Source organism: Pongo abelii, chromosome 2, assembly GCF_028885655.2.
Source record: "Pongo abelii isolate AG06213 chromosome 2, NHGRI_mPonAbe1-v2.0_pri, whole genome shotgun sequence".
In the NCBI taxonomy this organism is placed as follows: Eukaryota; Metazoa; Chordata; class Mammalia; order Primates; family Hominidae; genus Pongo; species Pongo abelii.
Genome location: NC_085928.1, coordinates 189,553,542 through 189,580,694, shown reverse-complemented (window position 1 = coordinate 189,580,694; position 27,153 = coordinate 189,553,542). Strand labels below are relative to the sequence as shown.

The window sequence follows — 27,153 nt, the reverse complement described above, 5'->3', positions numbered from 1 at the left end:
TTTAGTCCTTAAAGTAGTAATCACAGTGCACAACAGTCCAAAATATATTTCTGGAATGGCTAATTTTTATTTATTCTATAAGCCTAAGGTAAAAAGCATAGGCAGTAACTTTTACTAGTCAATAAAAAGCAATTCTACCAATCCACTGGTAATTAATACACTAAACAGAGTTGGAAAGCATTTTACTGAAAGCAAAATATTTAGAGAAAATAGACATTTATACAAAATTATAAAATGCTTGTAATAAGAATAAGTGCATTTCAAGGAAAGCACAAACTTATCTTAATTTATAGAGCCAGTTAAAGCTTTAAAAAATTTAAGTGGAAATTGAAATATGCAAAAATGTATAAACATTCTACAAAAGATGGTCATTCTTTTCCTGAGTATACTAAAGCTATGAAACGTAAGGTGACAAAAGGAAGGTAGAAGCTTGGGAACTCTTTCTCAAGGGCATTTTCTTTCTACACACTGCTTCCCTCCTTCTTCATATTCTTGCTTGGAAATCCACATCTGTTGAAAGGTACCCTGTAAAATGGAAACAAATTTATATAATTATGCCTTACTTCTTACTAGAAATGGCTTTTTTTTAATTTATTTTTTTGAGAGAGGGTCTTGCTCTGTCAGCCAGGCTGGAGTGCAATGGTGTGATCGTAGCTCACAACAACCTCGAACTCCTTGGTTCAAGGGATCCTCCCACCTCAGCCTGGGACTCCAGGGGCATGCCACCTTGCCTAATTTTAATTGTTGTAGAGATGGGGTCTCACACTATGTTGCCCAGGCTGGTCTTATACTCCTGGGCACCTGTGATCCTCCTGCCTCAGCCTCCCAAAGTGCTGGAATTATAGGTGTGAGTCACTGCACCAGCGTTTTTTTTCTTTTAGTATCTTATTTTCGTAACTCCTAAACTTTCAATAATTCATTTAAGAGTCCTGTCCCCCAAAATAGTACTCAATTATTTCTGCCCTCCTCCAGAACCATCCAAACACACTATTTAGCCTTGCCTTTATGGTTAAAAAGAATACTAAGTCCTTCTGTATCTGTTACATTGTACAGGATTTAGAAAATATCTGGCAAGGAAGACTGAGGGTTTAGGTGTGATGGCTTGATGCCAACCTAAGGCAATAACAGAAACTGTCAGAAGGCTTGACTGAATACTTAATGACATTTACTTTTGTTGCTCTGAGGTAAAGGGCATCCTCCCCCTTTATATACAGTATATATGTATATAAACTGTATATATACAGTATATATGTATATAAACTGTATATATACAGTATATATGTATATAAACTGTATATATACAGTATATATGTATATAAACTATATATACAGTATATATGTATATAAACTGTATATATACAGTATATATGTATATAAACGGTATATATACAGTATATATGTATATAAACTGTATATATACAGTATATATGTATATAAACTGTATACAGTATATATGTATATAAACTGTATACAGTATATATGTATATAAACTGTATGTGTACAGTATATATGTATATAAACTGTATATATACAGTATATATGTATATAAACTATATATACAGTTATATATATGTATATATAACTATATATACAGTATATATGTATATATAACTGTATACAGTATATATGTATATAAACTGTATATAAAGGGAGAAATGCTCTTAAGTCCAGGATGCAGAAAAGTACAAGGACTTTTTGTCCTTATTCAAGGCAGATGGTAGTCCAAGCAACATCTTACACCCAGCACCATGACTTCACCGTTTGCTCCAAGACCAATTCCTGACTTCTAGACCTCACTGTAGACCGGGGAATGACCAGAACTTGAGAAGGAATGTTTTAATTTTAAATGCACTCCAGACAAGCCCTGACCAGTGCCAATGGGGGTATTATTAGAAAAGGCATGCATACATGAACATATTTCCACCTCTGTTTGAGAGGGGACATTGAAATTAGGCTGACAAATGTCCACTAATTAGGCAGAGGCATTTTGTTATATCAGAACACATAAAACTGGTTATTCCATTAGGTCCTCCACTCATTTGACAGTTATAAAATGCAAAGATAAATGAAGCACTGGAATAATTTTTTGTATTTTTACTAAATTTAGTATAATTCAGTAAGAACATTTTTGCAAAGTAGCTCATCTACTAACCAAAGAGGCTAGAATGGAGCCGCCAATCCATGAGCTAAACCTCCGTTCCACTGTTGTATTATTTGCAATCAATTTCAACCGCATACTCTGAAATAGAAGAATATGCATTAGTACAATCAAATCTTGTGACTCAACTTAGGAAATTCTTTTTACTTTTTTTTTTTTTTTTTTAAATAGAGACAGGGTCTTCCTCGCCATATTGTCTAGGCTGGTCTTCACATTTGCACTCAAGCAATCCGTCCATCTCAGCCTCCCAAAGTGCTGGGATTACATGCATGAGCCACTGCACCCAGCCAGGAAATTCAATTTTGACAGACTTCTTAATGGCTCCCTGTGGTTCAAACACTGATTAAAATACGGTAATTTTGAAATAGCCAGGATAACAAGCATAGGCTAGACTAATGTATAGACTTTTAAAGTACTTTGATTATGGCTTTTAATATGCAATTATATGATGAGAAAATATACAAACTTTAAAAAACTGCATACTAAAGTACAGCATTCACAATTTCTATCCTAAAATAGCAAATCCACACCTAACACTATAAATCTGGTGCTGTGCTAAGTCTTTATTATTTCATTTCATCCAACACCAACCTAATTATCATCCCAATCTGTCTTCCTTTCTGTAGTCCTCCCCAACCTTCTAACTGCTTCCTTTCTAGGCTTTCATGCTATCCTAATCCCTCCTTAGTTCACCCCAACCCTTCCAAATAAAAACGCAACCATCAGATTTCAGGTTAGTTTTTTATTCATACTATTTCCTTCTAAATTAGTGCTTCTGTTCTCTCATTTTCTCTTGATAACATAATTTTATTGCACAGTACTATCCCCTATCTCACTTCCTATATCAAGAGGTTTTTTTTTTTCTCTTACCAAGGAATCTGCCTCTGGGGATAGTTCCCAAGTTGTTGACATCTTCCTATTATTCTATAAATGAACATATTTTTTGAGCTTTTCAAAGTGAAATAAGTATGTGTACAACAAGGGTGGGTAGAGTATGGGATATGGGTGGGTAGAAGGTACTGGGGACAGGGTAAACATGGGTTTTTGTGGGTAAGAAAGATTGATAACTATTAAATAGAATTTTTTTCCTGTTCTTTCATAGATTGTTATCACCTCCTAAAGGACAAGGATAGTTTCTAACTGGCCTTGACCACACCTTGGGCCATCCTTATCTGTATTCATTATTCAGGGATTTTCTATGAAATCTAATCATTAGTATTATAGACCGGTGCAGTGGCTCACGCCGGTAATCCCAGCACTTTGGGAGGCCAAGGCAGGTGGATCACCTGAGGTCAGGAGTTTGAGACCAGCCTGACCAGCATGGAGAAACCCCATCTCTACTAAAAATAAAAAATTAGCCAGGTGTGGTGGAACATGCCTGTAATCCCAGCTACTTGGGAAGCTGAGGTAGGAGAATCGCTTGAACCCAGGAGGCGGAGGTTGCAGTGAGCCGATATCGCGCCACTGCACTCCAGCCTAGGGGACAAGAGCAAGACTCCGTCTCAAGTAAATAAATAAATCTCAAATCAATCAATCAATCAATCTAATGATTAGTATTATAATTCAGGTATGCTCTAGATCTCCAAGAATTTAGAAAATACAAGGCAGATGTCAACAGTGTGCCTATATATTTAGATACCACTTTTAATTACAGAAATGTGGTATACGTAAAACATTCTTTTATATGGGAAGCTAAAAGACTATTAAATATACAGATTTATAGATATTGTTAGGGCATATGTAACCACTAATAAGGTTTTTTTAAATGTAATCTTTAGTGCAGAATACCTTACAAAAAAAGCACTTGAAGTTTTTTTTCCTGAGCCAGAGTCTTGCTTTGTCACCCAGACTGGAGTGCAGTGGCATGAGCTCGGCTCACTGCCACCTCCGCCTCCTGGGTTCAAGCGATTCTCCTGTCTCAGCCTCCCAAGTAGCTGGGATTACAGGCATGTGCCACCGTGTCCGGCTAATTTTTGTAATTTTTTTTTTTGAGATGGAGTCTCGCTCTGTCGCCCAGGCTGGAGCGCAGTGGTGCGATCTCAGCTCACTGCAACCTCCGCCTCCTGGGTTCAAGCAATTCTCCTGCCTCAGCCTCCCGAGTAGCTGGAATTAAGAGGCGCCCGCCACCAGGCCCAGTTAATTTTTGTATTCTTAGTAGAGATGGGGTTTTACCATGTTGGCCAGGCTGGTCTCCTGACCTCGTAATCCATCTGACTCGGCCTCCCGAAGTGCTGGGATTTTAGGCGTGAGCCACCGTGCCCAGCTGATAGAAATTTTAAAGTTAAAAGCTTATAACTGTCATTCTGTTATCGAAGTACTATATAAATTACCTTCTCAAACCGAGTTTTTCTATCCTTTTAAAAGTTATTATAATATACCCACTGATCTTTTTAAAACAAACATATGAGCTCATCAGTCCACTGCTAGATTTTATCCTGTGAAGAAGGAAGTATTTTCCCCTAGAGATTCAGCATAGCTCCACTGACACCTTGAGGCTTCTAGCCTCAAGAACTATAAGACAATCAATTTCTGTTGTTTGAAGCCACCAACATGTACTTTGTTATGGCAGCTCTAGGAAACTAATCCATCTTTCTAGCCATATTGCTTTCTCCACTTATGTAAAGCCTAGAAGCCAACTACTTTGAATTACTGGAACATACCTATCTTAGTATTTTTGTAAATGGTTTTATTCCCTCCATCTAGATATCCTTTCATAAATTAGCAATGAGTTGAACTATTCATTCAAACTATAGCTTCTTCATGAGGCTATCCTCTGATACTCCTAGAGTTAAGTAGTGGCTTCTTGGTGTTCCCGACAGCACCTCGTTCATGACATACTGAATTGTTGAGCATGTTACAGTCATCATTTTCTGCATGTCTAACCATCCTAGTAGACTGAGCCCTTGGTGTGCAGGGACTAGTGCCTAGCGGACTATACGTACTTAAATATTAAGTTAATAAATGAGATTCAAATAATTTAAGAGAAACTAATAGATGTCAACTAGGAAAACTTGATTAAAGGATATTAACTTTAGTGATACTATACCAGGCACACACAAAATATCATGTATCTATTGAAAAATGAACGCTTATCTACAAAATTACACCATCAGTGAGGAAATATATGGCTGAAGAATACCATTAAAGAACAAACAGAACTTACCGGAGGAGTTTTCTGAGACAGCTCTCTATTCAACCTGTCAGTAAAACTCTGTATTAGTGTGTTTCCTCCTGCCACTATTACACTGCCATAGAGGCCCTAGGATAAAAATACAAGAAAAATCAATTAGTTCCATATGTTTCCAAAAGTTTTAAATACAACTACAAATATAACCATGTGCTCTACTACAATTTTCCCTTTCATTTTTTGGAAATGTTTTACTATTATATAGACCTAATAGCTTAATCCATCAATTCTCCATCCTGGCTGTACATTCAGCTCATCTAAGGAGCTTTTAAAACACAAATTCCTAGGAGCAATTAAACAAAAATGTCTGGGGATGGGATCCAGGCAAGGTTACTTTTAGAGACGGGGTCTTGTTATATTGCCTACATTGGAATGCAGTGGCTATTCACAGGCACAGTCATAGCGTACCACAGCCTCAAACTCCTGGGTTCAAACAATCCTGCCTCAGGCTCCCAAGTGGCTGGGACTACATGCCACTGTGCCTGGCAGGCATGGTTTTTAACTCCCAAGATTATTTCAATGTGCACAAAGTTTTAAGAACCACTAATTTAAAGGAATCATTCTAAAAATCATAATTTTTTTTGGCAGATAGCTGCCAATATTTAATTAGAAGTACATTTTATAATGACTTTATCTTAGAATGCTCATCTGGAAATATTAATAGCAACTACCAGCCAAAAATTAAAATTACAAATATTTTGAAAAAGAATGCTTATCTGTAAGTTAGGATATTCAAAATTAGACAATATTTTATGATTATGACAGACAATGATAAACTCTGAACATATTCCTCGCCAAAATTATTGCTACCTTTCTCTTTTGCAGAGGTAAGCATCAGAAGCACATGGGAGCTTTTCCAAAAGACACATGCTAAGGCCTTCCCAAATAAAAATAAATTACTACTTATAAGGAGTGTATTTACTTTGAATTTGCATGTATGCATCAGAAAGTTAAATGTCAACCTTGTTTAGTGCATAAGTTCCTATTTTTAAAACATACTTCAAATGTCTAAATCATCTGAATTTTGAAGTAGAAAATGGAATGCAAAAGTATCTCATTAGTTAAAAGGAGAAACTTCACTAAAAACAAAGTTATTACTGTTGCAATAAATATACTTCAATTCAATTACCTTCCCCCAAAGGTGGAATTGTATTTGCGCTAAAAAAAATCCCAAACTTATACTACTATTGTCCTAGAAACATCACATGCCTACTAGGTTACCATGTGAAATAAAGGTAAAATAAAGTATGATTTTCATAGCCACTCAAAGCCTTTTTTGAATAACATAGTAGCTATTAGCACTATGCTTTAAGCAAATTAATTTACTCAAAATCTAGGCAGTATGTGGGTGATGAGCTGAATTGGGTTTAAATAAGATAAAGTAAGTCCTCATTTAATGTCATCAATATGACCTTGGAAACTGACTTTCAGCAAAATGACATGTAACAAAACCAATTTTTTTCCTGAAACAATGTCCTTCAAGGACCTACTGTACATCGTTTCAGTTAAAGTTGCAGTCTCCAAGAACCTATCACTGATAATGAGTGAAGTGTATAATACGGAGTTAGTATTTAAAACCTGACAAAGCACAAAAAATATGAAGATCATTTAAAATAAACTTCATGTAAAAGTTACTCATATAATTTAAACCATGCCTTCCTGAAAAATAAAAGTAGAAGTTGTGCTATCTGTAAGAAAATCACCAACAATACATATTTTGGTTTGCCACACTTCAGGAAATCTCTAGCACAGCACTGTCTACAATAACTTTCTGTGATGATGCAAATATTCTATATCTGCACTGTCTGATGCAGCAGCCACTAGCCACATTTATAATGAGGCTACTACAACTGAAGAATTGAGTTTTATGTTTTTATTTATTTTAATTTAAATTGCCACGTGGCAGGTAGCTACAAAACTGGACACCATAGCTCTAGAGTTTCACATTTTTCCTTTTCTAGTACTTCATCTTTTTACATATACTGTTATAAAATGAACTTCAAAGTCAATGACACTGACAACCATTAGGTCACTGTCAACCTAACAATGATTTGGGGGAATTTCAGTCCCCTAAAAGATACCTTTAAACCGTAACAGGAGACTGGCACTTACTGGTCTGATATCAATATCACACATCCCAACACTTGTGGTGACAACATGACTGACTCCTAACATTGTGTTTCCTGATAACCCCTACAACAAAAGAAAACAAGTAGTCACATGGAAGCTCTTCATACAGTAAGGCATATCCAAAACATTTTAGCCACAAAAGCTCTTTACCTATATAGGAAAAGCCAGGCTAATTATGAAATAAGCTTTTATACCTTTACATTGGAAGGGTCAAATAATCCTTCTGGAATCTTTAGCCGCTCTGCACCGAAATCACAATTGTAGCCATTGGGGAATTCATAATGAACAGTTGGCATCTGTGCAGCCACTCTGAAAACATATTAAACCGTATTACACAAAAGATAAAAATAATTCTCTTCAAAATTATAAACTACTAGGGAATTATCAACTTGTAAAAAAATGGGAGTAAGAATATTTTAAACATTATTCAATTAAGTACTTTCTATATTTTTTAAACAAATCCTTTTCTCATTTATAAAGTATACTATTTAAATAAGAAAACATACTGTTCATCATAAGTTGAATCTGACACTTGAAGTACCGAAGCTTGAAAATCCTGGATAACACACTATGAGTAAAAGAAAAAAGTAACAAACAAGGTTGAGATTTATCTTTGTAATCTATACTTTTATAACATATTTTAAATACTTTTCAGAATGAAATTGGACCATGTTTCTAGAAGGGTAAATCATTTCAAGAGTATAAATGTACCTAACAAGGATTCTGAGTATCAAGAAACCTAATTCTAAACATTTCCATTAGAAGCTAAATTACACACATTTAAGTTACAACAGTTATGAAACGAGAGATAAACAACTGCAGGTGCAGGAACCCCTGCACCACAGTTCTGCATAACAAAACCAATTTCAGAACACCACTTTCTCCTTAAAAATAAGCTAGATTAGAAGCAAGATTTCATTACCTACATATACACATGTGCATATACATCACATTTTATGCAACTTTTAATGACTGTACATAGTATAAAACAGTTTAATAAAATGCTGTGAACTAACACGACCTCTGGAAAAATCTTGTCTAATATCTAGGAAAAATGACTAATTATCCTAATTTTTCCTCATATATTACATGTACACACAGAAAAAATCTTTATCTTTAGGTGCAAAAACTGTCAGAGCTGGATGCAATGGCTCATGCCTGTAATCTTAGCACTTTAAGAGGCCGAGACAGGAGGATCACTTGAGGCCAGGAGTTCAAGACCAGCCTGGGCAACATAGCGAGACACTGTCTCTATAAAAATAAAAAATAAAAAATTAGCTGGGCACGGTGGCGTGCACCTGTAGTCCTCCCTACTTAGGAGGCTGAGGCGGGGGAGCCCAGTGTTTGAGGCTGCAGTGAACTACAATTGCACCACTGCACTCCAGCCCGGGTGACAGAGAGAGACCCTGTCTTTATTTATTTATTTATTTTTTGAGACAGAGTCTTGCTCTGTCATCCAGGCTGGAATGCAGCGGCACAATCTTGGCTCAATGCAACCTCCACCTCCCGTGTTCAAGCAGTTCTCCTGCCTCAGCCTCCCAAGTAGCTGGGATTACAGGCGCTCAGCACCAGACCCGGCTAATTTTTGTATTTTTCGTAGAGATGGGGTTTCACCATGTTGGCCAGGATAGTCTTGAACTCCTTGCCTCAAGTGATCCGCTGCCTCGGCCTCCCAAAGTGCTGGGATTACAGGCGTAAGCCACCGTGCCCAGCCAACCCTGTCTTTAAAATATATATATGTGTGTGTGTGTATATATATATATGATATAAATAAAATAATTTTTTTAAAACCTGTCAGATATGATCCCTCTCATAGTAAATTATGACTCATAATTTTACTCTTAGTTTCTTTTGCTGGATACACATTAATTTCTATCAACGGAGTAAGCAAACAACCTACAGAATAGGAGAAAATATTTGCAAACTATGTATCTAACGAAGGTCTAATACCCAGCTTCTATAAGGAACAACAACAACAAAAAGCCTTATTAAAAAGTGGGCAAAGGACACTAACAGACACTTCAAAAGAAAACATACATGCAGCCAACAGCATATGAAAAAAAGCTCAATATCACTGACCATCAGATAAATGAAAATCAAAACCACAACGATACACCATCTCGCACCAGTCAGAATGGCTATTATTTATTATTAAAAAGTGAAAAAATAGGGCCGGGCACAGTGGCTCATGCCTGTAATCCCAGCACTTTGGGAGGCTGAGGCGGGTGGATCACGAGGTCAAGGGTTCGATACCAGCCTGGCCAACTAACAATACAAAAATTAGCCAGGTGTGGTGGCATGCGCCTGTAGTCCCAGCTACTTGGGAGGCTGAGGTAGCAGAATCGCTTGAACCCGGGAGACGATGGTTGCAGTGAGCCGAGACTGCACCACTGCGCTCCAGCCTGGGCGACAAAGCAAGACTCTGTCTTGAAAAAAATAAATAACAGATGCTGCTGACAAGGCTGCAGAGAAAAGTGAACGTTTATTCACTTTTGGTGAGAATGTAAATTAGTTCAACCATTGTTGAAAGCCGTGTGGCAATTCCTCAAAGAGCTAAAAACAGAACCACCATTTGTTTTTTTTTTTCTTTTTTGAGATGGGTTCTCACTCGTTATCCAGGCTAGAGGGCACTGGTGCAATCACAGCTCACTGCAGCCTCGACCTCTCAGGGCTCAGGTGATTCTCCCACCTCAGTCTCCCAAGTAGCTGGGACTAAAGGTGCACACCCCCACACTTAGCTAATTTTTCTTTTTCTTTTTTTTTTTGAGATGGAGTCTCACTCTGTCACCCAGGCAGGAGTGCAGTGGCACCGTGTTGGCTCACTGCAACATCCATCTCATGGGTTCAAGCAATTCTCCTGCCTCAGCCTCCCAAGTAGCTGGGATTACAGGCACCCACCACCACACCCAGCTAACTTTTTTATATTTTTAGAGACAGGGCTTCACCATGTTGGCCAGGCTGGTCTCCAACTCCTGACCTCAGGTGATCCACCCGCCTCGGCCTCCCCAAGTGCTGGGATTACAGGCGTGAGCCACAGCACCCGGCCCCACTTAGCTAATTTTTCTGTTTTTGTAGAGACAGGTTTTTGCCATGTTTCCCAGGCTGGTCTCTAACTCCAGAGCTCAAGGGATCCACCCACCTCAGCCTCTCAAATAACAGGCGTGAGCCACCATGCCTGGCCCAGAACTACCACTTGACCCGGCAATCTCATTACTGGGTATATACCCAAAGGAATATAAATCAGTCTATCATAAAGACACATGTATGCGTATGTTCACTGCACCACTATTCACAATAGCAAAGACATGGAATTAACTTAAATGCCCATCAGTGGAAGACTGGATTAAGAAAATGTGGTACATACAGACCACGGAATATTATGCAGTGAAAAAAGAAAAAAGGAGATCATGTCCTTTGAAGGAACAGGGATGGAGCTGGAGGCCATTATCCTCAGCAAACTAATGCAGGAACAGAAAACCAAATACAGCGCACGTTCTCTCTTACAAGTGGGAGCTAGATGATGAGAACACATGGACACAAAGAAGGGAACAACAGACAGTGGGACCTCCCTGAGGGACGAGGGAATGGAGCAGAAAAAATAACTATTAGGTACTAGGCTTAGTACCTGGGGGACAATAATCTGTACAACAAACTTCCGTGATACGAGTTTACCTATATAACAACCTGCACATGTACCCCTGAACCTAAAATAACAGTTTTTCTTAAAAAAAAAAAAAGAAATTAAGGCTTATCTGTGGTGTCAGGTTGTTTTACTAACCTCTTCCCCATCAGTAAGCCATACGTTCAGAGACGGGTGTTTAGTAAAGAGAATCTCTCATGGGTTCCTTGTTCTGAACAAAAACACATTTTTGATATTGCTGACTGACGCTGGGAAACAGAACATAACTGAGACATACTAGTAGGCCTCTACAAAACCTAAAACCATTTTCTCAGCCAAAAATGTTCAGAATAGCATAAAACCAAAATTCCTTCCAGGTCTCACCATAGTAATCCAAGTGAATATGTAGTAATTTGTAGAGATATTTGTATGGCAAATATGAAAAGCATGCCTCTCACAGCAAAGCTCTTTTGTTAGTAAAATATCATTAAAAATATAGAGTGTGACCCTGAGATCATGTTCTATTTAATCTTCAAAATATATTTAGTAATAAAAGGAGAAAGAGCTTGAAAATATAAAGTGCCCATATTTTACTCATGGATTTACAGCCTATATATAACTTTTTTAAATACTCATGCAAAAAGCCTGTAACATTTTTGTAAAGAGAATGAGGGTTACTTACATTACACATATAATTGTGCCAAGACCTCGTAACCTGAGGCAACTTCTCTTTTCTTTTCCAGTTTGCTGGAGATCCTTCACGAACAGCTTCCTGAGAGTACCAGGAGATGCTAGGTTAACGGAGTTCATTTCATAGGGGTGGGGGAGCTAGAAGCTAGCTCTACAAAGAAAATTCAATAATTACTTACTTTTGATGCAATCATATATGGAGGAACCAATTCAATATTCATTTCTTGGAAGAGTTCTCTGCATTGCATAGTAATAAAGTCTCCAGCAAGAGGGGATTTCACAATGCCTATGAAACAGATGAAACAAGGCTAAGCGGGCAGTAAGTCCAAACTTCCTAGAAAGAATTTCCTCTGTGGCTGTGTTTATGTGAATAACTTTTTCAGGTAGAATGAACTGAACTATCCTTCAACACATAAATAAAGCCATGCATCAGTTTTAAATATACATTATATACTAAAGATTTTTAACATACTTAAAAAAAATCTTATTCAGAAACGGATATGCTTTAATAGTGCTATGCATCATTTTATTTCATTATGTGCACCCTCACGGCATCTAAAATCATCTCAGTGTATCCTGGTTAAATACATTTACCTTGTTGAAGGACATAGCCATCGTGGACTGGAATTGCAGTGGTATGAGTGGCTCCACTGTCCAAAATCAGCCCAGTAGAACGACCATTAGCAAATCTAGTTTAAAACATTAAGGAAAAGAAAGTATCAAGGCCGCTAAAATAATGTTTATTGTAAAGGGCAGGCTCTTATAATGTTTCAGAAACTATTTCTTAAACATGTACCTTATAGTTAAAAATGTATTACAGTGAATCTAGGGATAAAAATTGGTATAAAATAATACTTCTGGCTTAAAAACAAATAGCAAGAGGCAGGAATTCCAGAATGGAGGTATCAGGAACTCAGGGAAACCTTTATCCTAGAAACAGCTACTATTAAGCTGGTCAAAATTAACATAATCACTAAAAGTCTCTGGAGACTGATCAAAGAGCTTACAACAAACTGAGATGCATTTATTTAACAAAATATACAGAAACTTGGTAAGAACAGTGGGACGTTGTGACAATTGAGCTAGGGACTATAACCATTCTCACATAGCGTTGAAGAAGAGCTGTTTCAGCAGTTTGGCAGCCATATGGCAGTTCCTATCTCCTCCAACTCAATGAGCGGGAAAACTATTCCACGTGAATTCCACAGTGGGTGAATATTGGCAGATCCCATTTTCCACAGTTTTGTGCTGCAGACGGCCTATACTACCTGAATATACTAAACTGATGTTTAGGAGTAGGAACGTTCACTCACTCATCAAATATTTACTGAGCATCTATTAGGTGTCTACTAAGTCTGGTGCTTAATAAGGAGGGAGGGAGGAAAGGAGGGAGGCTGCTCACCTGGCACTAACAATTCCTTTTAACACAGTAGACACATAATGGTGCACCAAAACTGCCTTTTCCCTGAAGGTTATCCTGTTTAGTGAAGTAGATGATCAATAAAGCTGTAAAAAGAAAAGCTCAGGATGTCCCAGGGAAGGTAGTGGTGTAAAAGAGAAACCTATTCCTGAGATATTCAATAGTAAAATCTGGGGAAGGGAATATGGGCAAGAGTAGGAGCATGTGGGAAGACCAAGAGGCAAGAGAACACAGCGAGGTCAGAGAACTGCAAGTACCTCAGTACAGTCTGGAAGTAAAATAAAGGAAGAAATGTAGAAGACGATTCTGGCTTAAAGCAGACTAGCACTTTAGAAAGATTATTTAGAGGCTGGGCACGGTGGCTCATGCCTGTAATCCCAGCACTTTGGGAGACTGAGACAAGCAGATCGCTTGAGTCCAGTAGTTCGAGAGCAGCCTGGGCAACATGGCGAAACTCCATCTCTACCAAATAAATAAATAAATAAAAATAGAAAGATTATTAGAGCAACAGTGTAAAGAATGGGCAGACAAGAGGATGTGCTTCAGTAATCCTGGAAATAGCCTCTACCTAATGCTGTGGCAGTGGGACAGAGAAAAGCAAATAGCAGGGAAGAATAGGTAGGATTTGATGACTGACTAAATTTGGAGAATGAATTTACAGCCAATTTCCAGTTTTCTATGATATTGGAAGGGAGGGAGATTTTAAAATGGCAGTCTTTCAATTCATCTAAGCCAACTGGTTAAAACATTGCCTTCTATCCACATGCCCCTTCTTAAAAACAAAAACGAAAACATCTTAACACTCAGAATTTGAGTGTTACTTTATTTCCCTCATACCTTCTGGTGTATCATCAGTTCTAACAAGAAACACTAAAAGATGAATAGCTAAAAAGCAAGAGAAAAGGGAAAAAAACAACTTCTGAACATGCAATAATTGGCTTATGCCTTCTCCCAGAGTTTTCACATTCAGTAGTATTGTATACACTTCAAGAGGAAAAGTATTACTCTTTCAAGGATACGCTGTCAAAACTGCAGTTTTGCAAAGGAAGAATGCAGGGATGTTGTAGTGTTCAAACATTAACTCTGTCAGTTTCTCTCTCTTTGCTCTAGTATTCCACTTGAGAAGAGGGGAAAAAGAAATGCAAGTTATTAAGAATTAAAAAGTTGATTTATCTCCAGATAAAATCTAGCACTATATTAACAAAGATATAAAACATTAAGAACAGAATAAAATACCACGGGAAATCATCTTTCATAATATCTCGCAAAAATAAAAAACAAAACCTCTATAATATTTATCTTTAGATGTAGATTAAATTTAATAAATCAATCAGATAAGAATTAAAATTCTTTAATAATAAAATTGCTCCTGACTTTTCCACATATGAGGAAATCAGGATTCTTATAAACATATTATGAAATCTAAAGGGTAAATATGGTAATTCAAATCCTAAGTATTAATTTTAGACCACCAAATTCTCCCACTTATAGTTGGTATTCATAAAAGAATACTGTAAGTTAGTAACAATAAGATACTGATAATTTATGACCATTATGCATGCTTTCTGGGACCCTTTTGTCTATGTACCAAATGTATTTCACAAGAGATTTTGGTCCAGAAATTTCCAGCCCTTGTTCAACATCTCAATTCTTTCTTGGAAACTTGAATAAAAGTAGATATACGCTGCCCTTGGGGCACAAGAAATGATTCATAATTCAAAATGGGAAGCAGTCCTAGGAAATAAAATGTTAAACAAATCCCTAGAAATACATAAATAACCACAAGAATTCATTAGGGTGTTTTGTTGTTCTCTGGGTATTTTATTTATTGGAATAGTAAAATAAAAGTTACAATAGTGTTAAAAAATTAATCCTTTTCCCTAATTTTCAAATTCAAAATATGAATTTCTATGCCTCTTTAAAGAAAAATATTCATCAAATGAGTAGAAAACTAAAGGAAAAAAAGAAAAAAAAAAAACAACTAGAGAAACATGAAAAAGAAAATCTTTATCTCACCGGTGCCTCTGACATGAGAACAGGATGGAGACTGGCTTCTGATTTCACATGCATTTTGTAGGTATGATCCAAAATAGCCTGGAAACTATCCCAGTCTTCAACTAGAACATAAGATTAGTAACTTGGAAACAATGCATAGTTGAAGATGAATACAGCATCTTTTGAGAAATTGTTTCTATGACCTAACAATTAATACTTTAGTATACAGAACCTACTGATTTTACAGATCAACTGCATACCATATTACTTTATATAGAGATTACCTTTGCCTTCTAGATATATAGAACTTCTTTTTGGTCCCTCCAGCCCCCAGACCTGTCCCAAACATAATTAATCTAACAGACCTAAAATAAGAAGTAAATGTTATTCAATTCAATAAATACTTATTAGAGGCCCAGAATGTGATCAGAATGACAACAGGAAGTACAGAAGAATTGTATGGCCTTCTGATGATACTATTGCTGGATTTAAAAAAAAAAAAGAAAGAATTGTATGGTCTAGACCCGACACTCAAAAAAACTTACAATCTATTTGGAAAAAGACTAAAAGACATGTTAAAAATTCAAAGGAAAAAGACTAAAAGACATGTTAAAAATTCAAAGAAGAGCATCTGTCTTCAATTTGGCTTCCGCCTAAACATTCCATTAAAACTACTGACGTAAGTCACTAATGACCTTCTTCTTTCTTTTTTTTGAGATGGAGTCTTGCTCTGTCCCCCAGACTGGAATGCAATGGTGCAATCTCAGCTCATTGCAACCTCCGCCTCCTGCGGTCAAGCAATTCTCCTCCCTCAGGCTCCCGAGTAGCTGGGATTACAGGTGCCCGCCACCATACCCAACTAATTTTTGCATTTTTAGTAGAGACAGGGTTTCACCATGTTGGCCAGGCTGGTCTCGAACTCCTGACCTCAGGTGATCCACCCACCTCGGCCTCCAAAGTGCTGGGATTACAGGCGTGAGCCACCGCGCCCAGCCACTAAAGACCTTCTACTAGGCAAATTCATGGATACTTAACATTTTTAATCTCATCTGACTTCTCTAAATTACGACAGTATTGCCTACACAAGAGTTTACAAACTTTTCTGTCACAGCCCAAAGAAAAAATATCATTAATTATATATTTCCACAGGCCCACCTGGATTTTAACTTCTTTCTTAGTGTAAAGCTTTCAATGTCACAGCAGAAAACACTGAGAATAACTGGAATTTTATGCTTCCAGAAACTTTTTCTTTTCTTGTTCTCCCCAGATTTTTTTCCTACATCCCTAATTGTTCCCTTTCATTCTCCTTCAAGGGTATCTTTTATTCTCTATTGGTGAAAGTATACAACAAGTTTTTGCTAGGAACTCCATCTTCAATCCTCTTCTCACATTCCAAATTTTTTCAGAGTAATAAAATGCAACTCCATGTCTTAAAATCTTTCTTATAACCTTTTATTCCCCTGTTTACTGAATTATCACCTGGATGTTCTAAGTACTTTGAACTCAGTGAACCCATTTACTTACTACACGTGCAAGAGTTAACACTGCAAGCCTGAGAAAGGCCTGCTTGTAAGGCTGACTCTTAGCTGGTGTCTGGAAACATGACTGGCAAACAGTTACCTATGTTCATATAAAACTTGTCCCTAAATGGTAAGAGTAGCTCACTATACCTACACTGTTTATACAATATGGTTTGTTCTGAGCACTTGCTTTCCTTCTGAGAATCTAAAATTTTGTTACATGCCAGGTAGATAGTACCTACATAACCAGCCCTCTGTAAAATCCTTGGGTACTGAGTCTCAGAGTTCTCCTGGAAGGCAACACAGGTTATAACTTGTTGCTGGAGGGATTAAGCACATCCTGGGTGACTCCACTGTGAGAAGACTCTCCAAAGCTTGCATCTGGACTTCATCATCCCCTGTCCCTTTTCCCTTTGTCGATTTTGTTTTGTATCTGAATCTTCAGTACAATAAATCCTAGCTGTGAATACAACCATATGCTGAGTCCTGTGAGTCTTGCTGGTGAATAATTGAACCTGAGAGTGACTTTGGCTATCCCTGATAAGCTTGCTTTTTTTTTTTTTTTTTTGAGACAGAGTCTCACTCTGTCACCAGGTTGGTGTGCAGTCATGGGATCTCAGCTGCAACCTCTGCATCCTGGGTTCAAGTGATTCTCGTGCCTCAGCCTCCCGAGCAGTTGGGATTACAGGTGGTACACATCACCATACCTGGCAAATTTTTGTATTTTTAGTAGAGATGGGGTTTTGCCATGTTGCCCAGGCTGGTCTCAAACTCCTGGACTCAAGCAATCCACCCACAGTCTCAGCCTCCCAAAGTGCTGGGATTATATAGGCGCAAGCCACCACGCACGGCCAACCATGCCTTTTAAAACCATAACACTTGCTCCTTCCCTTTATATTCCTATCTCAATGCATGGTACTCTCTGTTCAGAGTTACCCCAACCAAAAATCTAGGAAACTTTCTCAACTTCTCTCTTGCTTTCACTCCCTCGATCATTTAGTACCATTTGTCTCCTGGTTACCCTGAAAGTCCCTTCAGAATCTCTACCAGCATTATATAATAGTTTAAACCTTTTTCATTTCTCATCTGGACTCTTACCATCACATCTGTTTAAATTCCTTTGGGGTTATCCTTCAGTCACTAGCTTAATACAACCCTGGGATGGTTTACAAGCCTTTTATGACTCCTCCCTGCCTACCTTTCCTGCTACTGCTCTCTGCCTACCTTTCCTGCTACTGACCCTAATGAGCCCAATGCTGCAACCATACTTAATTGTATTACATTTTTAAGCACCTAAATTTCTTTCACAATTCCATCCTTTCACACATGCTGGTCCCTTTGCTTTACCCTGCTTTGTCAGCCAAGCTAATTCTTATTCATTGATCAAGATTCATCACAAGTTACCTCCTTTGTGAAAACCATCACTGACTCCCAACACTAGAGTCAAATACCTCTCCTCTCTAATCCCACTGCTCATTGCACATACCTATATTGTAGCACTTATCCCACAGTGTACCATTATTTGTATATATACATCTATTTCCCCTAACTAACTGTAAGCTTTTAATGAAAAGGAACATTTCTTATGCATCTTTGTATTCTCAGTGTCTGGAAATCAGTTTGTGGAATAAAAAACAAAACAAAACAAAAAACCACGGTTGATGTTCAACTTATAGGAAGCTACTGCTTTATATCTAAAATATAACATGTACACTCCATAATCAATTCCATGGGGAAAACATCATACCCATCCCATTTTTTAGAGGTGAAATGGCCTCCATATTCTCCCTCGGAACACGCAGAGCATTAGTATCTATGTAGTAGGTGGGACCGCCTTGTTTGCCTTTATCACCATCTATTTCCATTAATGTGCTTCCGTCGTCTCTTTCTACCACCATACCAATAGCTGTAGGAAAATCCACCTGTAAGGGTCAGAAACATGATATACAAGTTTCACCTTTCATCAAGGAAGCATTTTTTTCCCCAACTAATGTATTTTATTATATTTTGTTTTGAATCAGAATTTCTGCATGAATTTAATTTACATGAATGGCTCTACATATCCAATTAACTCTAACATTACACTTACCTTGGGGCAGTCCTCACCAGCATAACCAGCTCTCACAGTATAGGATCCAATGTCAAAAACAAGGGCTCCAACTTCATCTGAAAAGATTAAAGATAATTAGCATTAACAGCTTGCAAAATATCATATGAAAATCACAGCTCACTGCAGCCTCAACCTCCTAGGCTCAAGCAATCCTCCCGCCTCAGTCTTCCAAGTAGCTGGGACTACAATGCACGTCACTATGCCCAGCTAATTTTTTAAATTTTTTTGTAGACATAAGGTCTCACTATGTTGCCCAGGCTGGACTCAAACTCCAGAGCTCAAGCAATCCTCTGCCTCAGCATCCCAAAGTGCTGCAGGCATGAGCCACTGCACGGAGCCCAATTATATTCATATTATTACTCACTTGAACCTAGTTTCAAATACACCTTAAAGAATCATTTAATTAAAATATAACAAGTCATACACTGTATTTAAGTAGAGGTTCAATCAGTTAAGAAATGGTACACTAAAACTGGGTAATTTCAGTTTACTTATTAAAGGGAATTATTTGCAAAGATATAGGTGAAATACAGGACAACCAGAAGGGACAGTACAGTACCCCAGTACTATAATGATAACCAATAATAATGGATCCAATGCCATTCTTCAAACTGAAGAAACAAGAAGAAATAACTGTTATCAGAATCTGGAGAGAAAGTTGTATGGGGAGGGCTACCTGATAGGAGCTGTGACTTTTAGTAGAGGGGATGCAGTTAGCCATGGATTACCCTGAGGTGAACGAACCAGGCTAATAAATATACCAGTAACCTCCCTCCACCATCAACTAGGGTGATTATATAATTTATCATCCAAAGTGGGACAACCACTATGGGCAATTTAGTCATATCTACTAAAGTTGAAATTGTGCACACATAGAATTACACTTGGAGACAGTCTCTCATACAGGTTGCAAGGAGACATGTACAAAACAGCTACAAGAACTGAGCAATTTATTAACCTCGCTGCTTCATTTTCCTAATATGTAAAATGTACATAATAGCTCTTATCTCACAGGATGCTCTAATGATTAAACGTGTTAAATGCTTTCATGTATACGAAGTCTTAGAAAATACACATGCTAAGTGTAAGCTGCTATTATAATTGACACACCGCTTGCCATAGGAAAAGGCAGAAATAATCTAATGGTCTCTCAGCAGGGAAATAGATAAGCAACAGTATATTCACACAATGTAATCCTGTACAGCAGTTCGAATGAACACTTCAGATCTTCATATGTCAGCATCAATAAATCTAAAAGAATGCTTAGTTTTAAAAGCTAGTTATCAAAAACCTATATGTATACACATACATATATACACACACTCACATCAAAAAAAAAAAAAAGAAAATATGCATGGGGTCTGGGAATGTTACATACCAACTTCAGTTCAGTGGTTACGTGAACTGAAGAGGGGAGAGAGAGGAAATCTGTATCAATAACATTTGTATTCTTAAAATATCTGAGGTATTAATATGGCAAAATATGACATCTATTTAATCTCACTGGTGAATGTAGTATTGTATTACATACAAACTTACAGGTGATTACAGTAATATCACATACAAACTTACATATTTTTAATATGTTTAAAATATTTCAAAAACTTAAAATTTTAAAAATCAAACCCATTACTTTGCAAGTATCAGTTAAGAGACAGTAGCTTTGCAGAATGATCTTTTTTTTTTTTTTTTACACGGCGTCTTGCTGTATTGCCCAGGCTGGAGTGCAGTGGCATGATCTCGGCTCACTGCAACCTCTACCTCCCAGGTTCAACCGATTTTCCTGCCTCAGCCTCCCGAGCAGCTGGGACTACAGACGTGCACCACCATGTCCAGCTAATTTTTGTATTTTTAGTAAAGATGGGGTTTCACCATATTGGCCAGGGTGGTCTCAAACTCCTGACCTCATGATCCACCTGCCTTGGCCTCTCAAAGTGCTGGGATTATAGGTGTGAGCCACCGCACCCAGCCTCTCATTTTTATTCAAATAAAACAGAGACATATTTTAATTTCTAATATAAAAGAAAGTTTATGTATTTGTTACATTTCTCAAGATAATTAACCCTTCCCTGTGAAATTCTCTGGTCCAAATTATTTTGTCAGAAACTAGGGGGTCCTTAAAAGGAGAACACTATTTGTTTTCACCACAGCACCTAAACTTGAGTACAAATCGTAAGTATAGCAATGAATATGAGTTGGTAAAATTTAATACTTTTATTAACCAGAATGCTGGGTAAAGAGATATCCTAATTAAATGAATTAATTGTATAGTTAACCAAAAATTTCAACTTCTGTTCCTCAAGGATTTATCTTTTGCCCTGCACCAGGAGCCCTTAACCTGTTCTGCGTTATAGACCTTTATGACAGTGTTGTGGACTGAACTGTGTCCCCCTAAAATTCATATGTCAAAATCCTAACCCCTAGTACCTCAGAATGTGACTGTACTTGAAACCAGAGGCTTTATTCTTTATTTATTTGTTTATTTTTTTATGTTTTGAGACAGAGTTTCACTCCTGTCACCCAGGCTGGGGTGCAATGGCACAATCTCAGGTCACTGCAACCTCCACCTCCTGGGTTCAAGTGATTCTTCTGCCTCAGCCTCCTGAGTAGCTGGGATTACATCTGCTGGCCAACAAACCCGGCTAGGTTTTGTATTTTTAGTAGACATGGGGTTTCACCATGTTGGCCAGGCTGGTCTCAAACTCCACACCTCAGGTGATCCACTTGCCTTGGATCTCCAAAAGTGCTAGGTCTCCCAAAGTGCTTGGTCTCCCAAAGTGCTAGGATTATAGACGTGAGCTACCATGCTCGGTGAAACCACAATCTTTGAAGAAGTAATTAAGTTAAAATGAAATCATTAGATTGGGTCCTAATCCAGTATGACTGATGTTTTTAAGAGAAAATTCAGGCCGGGCGTGGTGGCTCACACCTGTAAGCCCAACATTTTGGGAGGCAGAAGTGGGTGGATCACGAGGTCAGGAGATCAAGACCATCCTGGACAACATGATGAAACCCCAACTCTACCCAAAATACAAAAAATTAGCCGGGCTTGGTGGTGCGCACCTGTAGTCCCAGCTACTCTGGAAGCCGAGGCAGGAGAATTCCTTGAACCCGGGAGGCAGAGGCTGCAATGAGCTGAGATTGTGCTACTGCACTCCAGCCTGGGTGACAGAGCAAGTCTCCGTCTCAAAACAAAAAAACAAACAACAACAAAAAAAAAACAGAAAATTCAGACTTGGACTTGTACAGAGGGAAGGCCCTGTGAAGACAGAGGAGGAGATGGCCGTCTACACACAGAGACAGACCTCGGAAGAAACCAACTCTGCTGACACTTAGATCTACCCCTAGCCTCTAGAATTGTGAGAAAACTAATTTCTACTGTTTAAGACACACAGACTGTGGTACTTTATTATGGCAGCCCTACAAACTAATACACACAGTTTAGGAAATTATGAATCCCTTCTTAGAATGTTTTTAAATGTTTATAAAAGAAACCAATTATAATAAAATATAGTTCTACCACGGAAACTTTGGGAAGGCCACAAACCCCATGTTAGGAGCCCCTTCCCTAATTTACCCTTTCCTGGGCAATATATTCTACTCCTATAGCTTCAACTTCTACCTAAATACTGATAATTCCAATCTCAAATCTCTCTCTCTCAAACTCTAACCAGTGTCTACAACCATATCCTGAACTTTCCACTGTACATCAACATAATTGCATCTGATGTCTCATGGGTATCTCAAATTCAACACATCTGAAGCACTGCTAATCCCAGCATTGCCTAACACATTGCTGACCACCAGTCTGCACTGGCAAAAACCTGAGAGTTGTTGTGAACACCTCTATCTTTCAAGTTCTGCCAAATATTTCTGCTAAGTATTTCTCAAATCCCCTCCTTTTTAATACCACTGCCACTGCCTTCAATCAAGCTCTTATCTCAACAGGGAAACTACAATTCCCTACAGATATTGTGCCTCCACCTTTTTGCCTCTTAAATCCACCCTTCCAACTGCTGCACTGTGATCTTTCAATACTGTAACTGTCACTATTTTGGTACATAAATCCGTCAACAAAAATTAGGGGGTGAATCATTCCATGGTTTCTCATCACTGCATTTGATACAATTTAAATCACTCTAGCCAGTTGAAATTCAAGGTGTAGCAAAATCTGGTAGCAGTCTCACTTCCTGCCTCATACACTAACTTACTGGGTAATATGTCATCTCCTGCACACACCACATACTCTCATTCAGCTAACCTTTGCATATGCTGTCCCTTTCCACTCCTCCTCCATCATCCCCATTACCTCTATTGTAAAGTCCCTTGACTCCACCACACGGAATCAGTAACTTTATTCTCTGAGCTACCTTTGCACTATATATATATATATAAAAAACATGTATGTATTATATATAATATATAACATACAATATATATAATATATAACATATATTATATGTTATATATAATATATAACATACTATATATAATATATAACATATATTATGTTATATATAATATATAACATATATTATATGTTATATATAATATATAACATACAATATATAATATATAACATATATTATATGTTATATATAATATATAACATACAATATATAATATATAACATATATTATATGTTATATATAATATATAACATATATTATATGTTATATATAATATATAACATATATTATATGTTATATATAATATATAACATATATTATGTTATATATAACATATTATATATTATATATAACATATATAACAAACATATATATTATATAACATATAACATATACATTATATAATATGTAACATAGTATATATAACATAACATATAATATATAACATATTATATATTATATATAACATATATAACATATATATAACAAACATATATTATATAACATATAACATATACATTATATATAATATATAACATATTATATATAACATATATAATATATAACATATATATAACATATATAATATATAACATAATATATAATATATAACATAATATATATTAAATATTATATATAATATATAACATATATAATATAAAATATATATTATATATAATATATAACATATATGTAACATATAATATATTGTATATTATATATTACATAATATATATTATATATAACATAACATATATGTAATATATATGATATATAACATATATAACATATATATGTTTGTTTTTGGTTTTTTTAGGATAGAGTCTCACTCTGTCACCCAGGCTGGAGTGCAGTTCCAGGTTCAAGTGATTCTTGTGCCTCAGCCTCCCCAGTAGCTGGGACTCTAGGCATGCGCCACCACGCCCGGCTAATTTTTGTATTTTTAGTAGAGACAGGGTTTTGTCATGTTGGCCAAGCTGGTCTTCAACTCCTGGCCTCAAGTGATCCGCCCGCCTCGGCCTCCCAAGGTGTTGGGATTACACCGCACCTGGCCCTTTCTACATATTGTTATCAATGAACATCTCTCATTGAATTACAGCTACCATTTCTGATCAATATAAGATGCTATCAACTACATGATGCACCACTATTTCCTGCATCACTAACAAAATAATATGGCAATTAAACTCTGCCACGCTAGCACTGTTAAGACATATTCGGACTGGGGGCAGTGGCTCAAACCTGTAATCCTAGCACTTTGGGAGGCTGAGGCGGGAGGACCGCCTGAGCTCAGGAGTTCAAGACCTGTCTCTATTAAAAAAAAAAAAAAAAAAAAAAAAGATATATTCCAACTTCAGCTGTTGAAATGTGGGAAAAAATGTACAACGAAGAATCAGTGAAATACGGTGTCTATTTACCTAGCAGACTCATCTACAAGACTGAGCTTCTTGATGACAAGAGCCTATACCTGCCACATAGCAAGTACTCAAAAAACATTTTTGTGAAATAGAAAAAGTCAAACATATCAGCTCATTTTCCTGTCCTAATTAGTTTAGTAAACTGGATATGGTGGAATTTTAATTTAAGACTCTAAATTCTTAGAATTTTACATCTGTTCCTTCTCCAGGATGGGAGATACATCTAATTCCTGTACCCTGCTTCATTAAAAATCAAGCCCCATGAACCCAAAGTAGGAGAGTGGCAATGGGAGGCAGGAGGCTTAATAGAACCAGAGTTCTGGATGTTTAAAACCTAGGATGCAATTTCTAGTGTATAAAAATCCTCAAGAATTGAACCTCTACTCTACTAAAAAGGCTTTTCTTTTTTATTTTAATGTTTTTCTCCTTCCAAGTTTAGGGGTGATGTGATTTTCTTGGGGAACATGAAGGAAAAATCTTATTTTTGTTGTTTCCTACCTGTAAAATGACATCCTTTATAGAAACAGCATCACTACTAGACACAGTAACAATAGCAGTAGTCTGGATTTGTTTTCTGGGTCTCTAACTCATCAAACACAACCCAACACATGAATTATATGTATCAGTGTTTCGATTAACCTGCAGATCCTGCAAAAATGGAGGCTCTAAATCAGTAGATTTTGAATGACGCATGAGATCCTGCATTTCTAACAGGCTTGCAGGTGATGCTGACACTGCTGGTCCATGGACCAGACTTTAAGTGGCAAATGCAGCATTATTTCATTTAACCTTCATGCCCACCCCCATCGGCTAGGAATTATTCCAGAAATGAGGCCTGAAGTTGGAAAGTTACATAAATTGCCCAAGACCAAAGCGCTTAATAAAGAGTGAGGTGGATATTTCAACCCAAGTCTGTAACTCCCGGCACCTGGTAATCTTTCTACCACACCACAGTCTAATCAAGGAAAGTCTAAAAATAACACGCCTAGGACCCCCAGCAAACTTTCTGGGCATCCTTAAATTACACGTGCTCCTGAACTGATCTCAAACAGACCCGCCCACGAGTCACTCTGGAGACTCCGCAGCCAACAAACCCGCAGGAGTTACTGAAAGGTGAGGCAGCTCGCGCATGGGGCGCAGACGGGGAGGAGGCAGTACCCTAAGTGGTCGCCGCTTCCCTAGTCAGTTCTACGGCTTGAGGCTCGCTTTGCCACCTGTGGGACACTCTGGGAACCCTCCGTCCACGCTTGCAAACGGCCGAGACCTTCCAAGTTTAGGCGCGCGCACACGCGCCCCGACACAGCTGAGTCCGGGAAGCACTCGGGGAGATGCGACCCTGGGGCGGTCACCCAAGCTGGGGCCCGGCGGCCGGCTAGACTGAGCCTGCCGCCCAGCCCCGAGGCTCCCTAGAGAACCGAGCGCGCACCCCAAAACCCTGCTCCTCCGGGTACAGAGGCAGGAAGGGGCCACAGAGAGCCGCCACTCCAGAGCGCCCGAGGAGCACGGCGAGCCGGGTGGGCTGCGGGGGCGGGCAGAGCGTGGGGCGGGGACGGGGCGGGGAGGCCGGGGTCCCGAGACGGGGAGACCGGAAGGGAACGCCGGGAAGGGGAGGGCTGGGAGCGGCGGTTACAAACCCCACACGCCGAAAAGGCGCGCTCTCTCGTCCGGCCGCACTCACTCACCTCCCCCGTACACGCCGCCGCTCATGGCTGCTGCCGGCGCCACTCCTACCCTAAGGGCTAATTGGCGAAGTGACTGCAGTGGCCGCGACTGGGAGTCCCGAGAAGCGATAGCCCCTGACTCCCTTAACTTCCACCGCCACCCCCCTCAGGCAACAAAGCGGCGTCCACACACCCCGGAGCTCAGCCACACTTGCTGGCTCCTCCTATCAGCCAATCACGAGGGTCCAGGCCTAAGTCTAGCCAATCAGAATGCGGCTGCGCCGCATCCCGGCCGCGGCCCAGCTGGTTTAGCCAGTCGAAGGCAGCCATGGGGGCGGGGAAAGAGGAAAGCGACAGCAGGACAGAAGGAGTTGGGTTGCGGAGCTGGAGGGGGCGGAGCTTCCCGGGTGGGCGAGGGAATGGGCGGAGGCAGTGGGAGAAGAAGGAGGAAGGCTGGAAGAAGCACGGGGGCGGGTCTAGGAGGTGAGTCTGGCTGCTGAGGAGCGGCGGGAACCCGGGTAGGGGAAGGTAGACTTCTGGAAATTGAACGGGTGTCTCCACGCCGATTCCTGTCCAGTGACTGTGGGGAATGCGGATTTCTTTTTTTCTTCAGAAAAAGTATTTTAAACTAACTTTTATGTTGAAAAAATAAAAATTTTGCGCTCCACTTTGGGATAGGGGAATCAGTAAATCAGACAAATTGATAGGATCTTGCAGTTTTTAAAATGGTTATTAATAAGTAAAAGAAGAATGAAATTATGCATTATCCCAGCTAAACCTAGGTAGCGCTTTAAAAATTATTTAAAAACTTACTCATTTCTTTAAAAAAAACCAAA

At 38.4% G+C, this 27,153-nt stretch overlaps 1 protein-coding gene across 2 annotated transcripts; it reads right to left on the bottom strand.

Moving 5' to 3' along the window:
- Positions 1 to 43: 43 nt before the first annotated feature.
- ACTL6A (actin like 6A) lies at positions 44 to 26,562 on the bottom strand. Of its 2 annotated transcripts, none has more exons than XM_024244680.3 (14): positions 26,339 to 26,562; positions 18,809 to 18,885; positions 18,467 to 18,641; positions 15,221 to 15,321; positions 14,224 to 14,321; positions 12,379 to 12,473; positions 11,964 to 12,070; positions 11,777 to 11,866; positions 7,982 to 8,043; positions 7,670 to 7,784; positions 7,458 to 7,538; positions 5,322 to 5,417; positions 2,153 to 2,239; positions 44 to 525 (listed from the first exon to the last, which is right to left on the bottom strand). In XM_024244680.3, exons 1-14 carry the CDS (start codon positions 26,361 to 26,363, stop codon positions 445 to 447), a joined length of 1,290 nt encoding a protein of 429 aa, XP_024100448.1. In that variant the 5' UTR covers positions 26,364 to 26,562; the 3' UTR covers positions 44 to 444. The 2 variants fall into 2 exon arrangements, with proteins under 2 accessions (XP_024100448.1, XP_054409005.1); XM_054553030.2 differs by lacking the exon at positions 26,339 to 26,562 and adding an exon at positions 25,815 to 26,085.
- Positions 26,563 to 27,153: the final 591 nt, after the last annotated feature.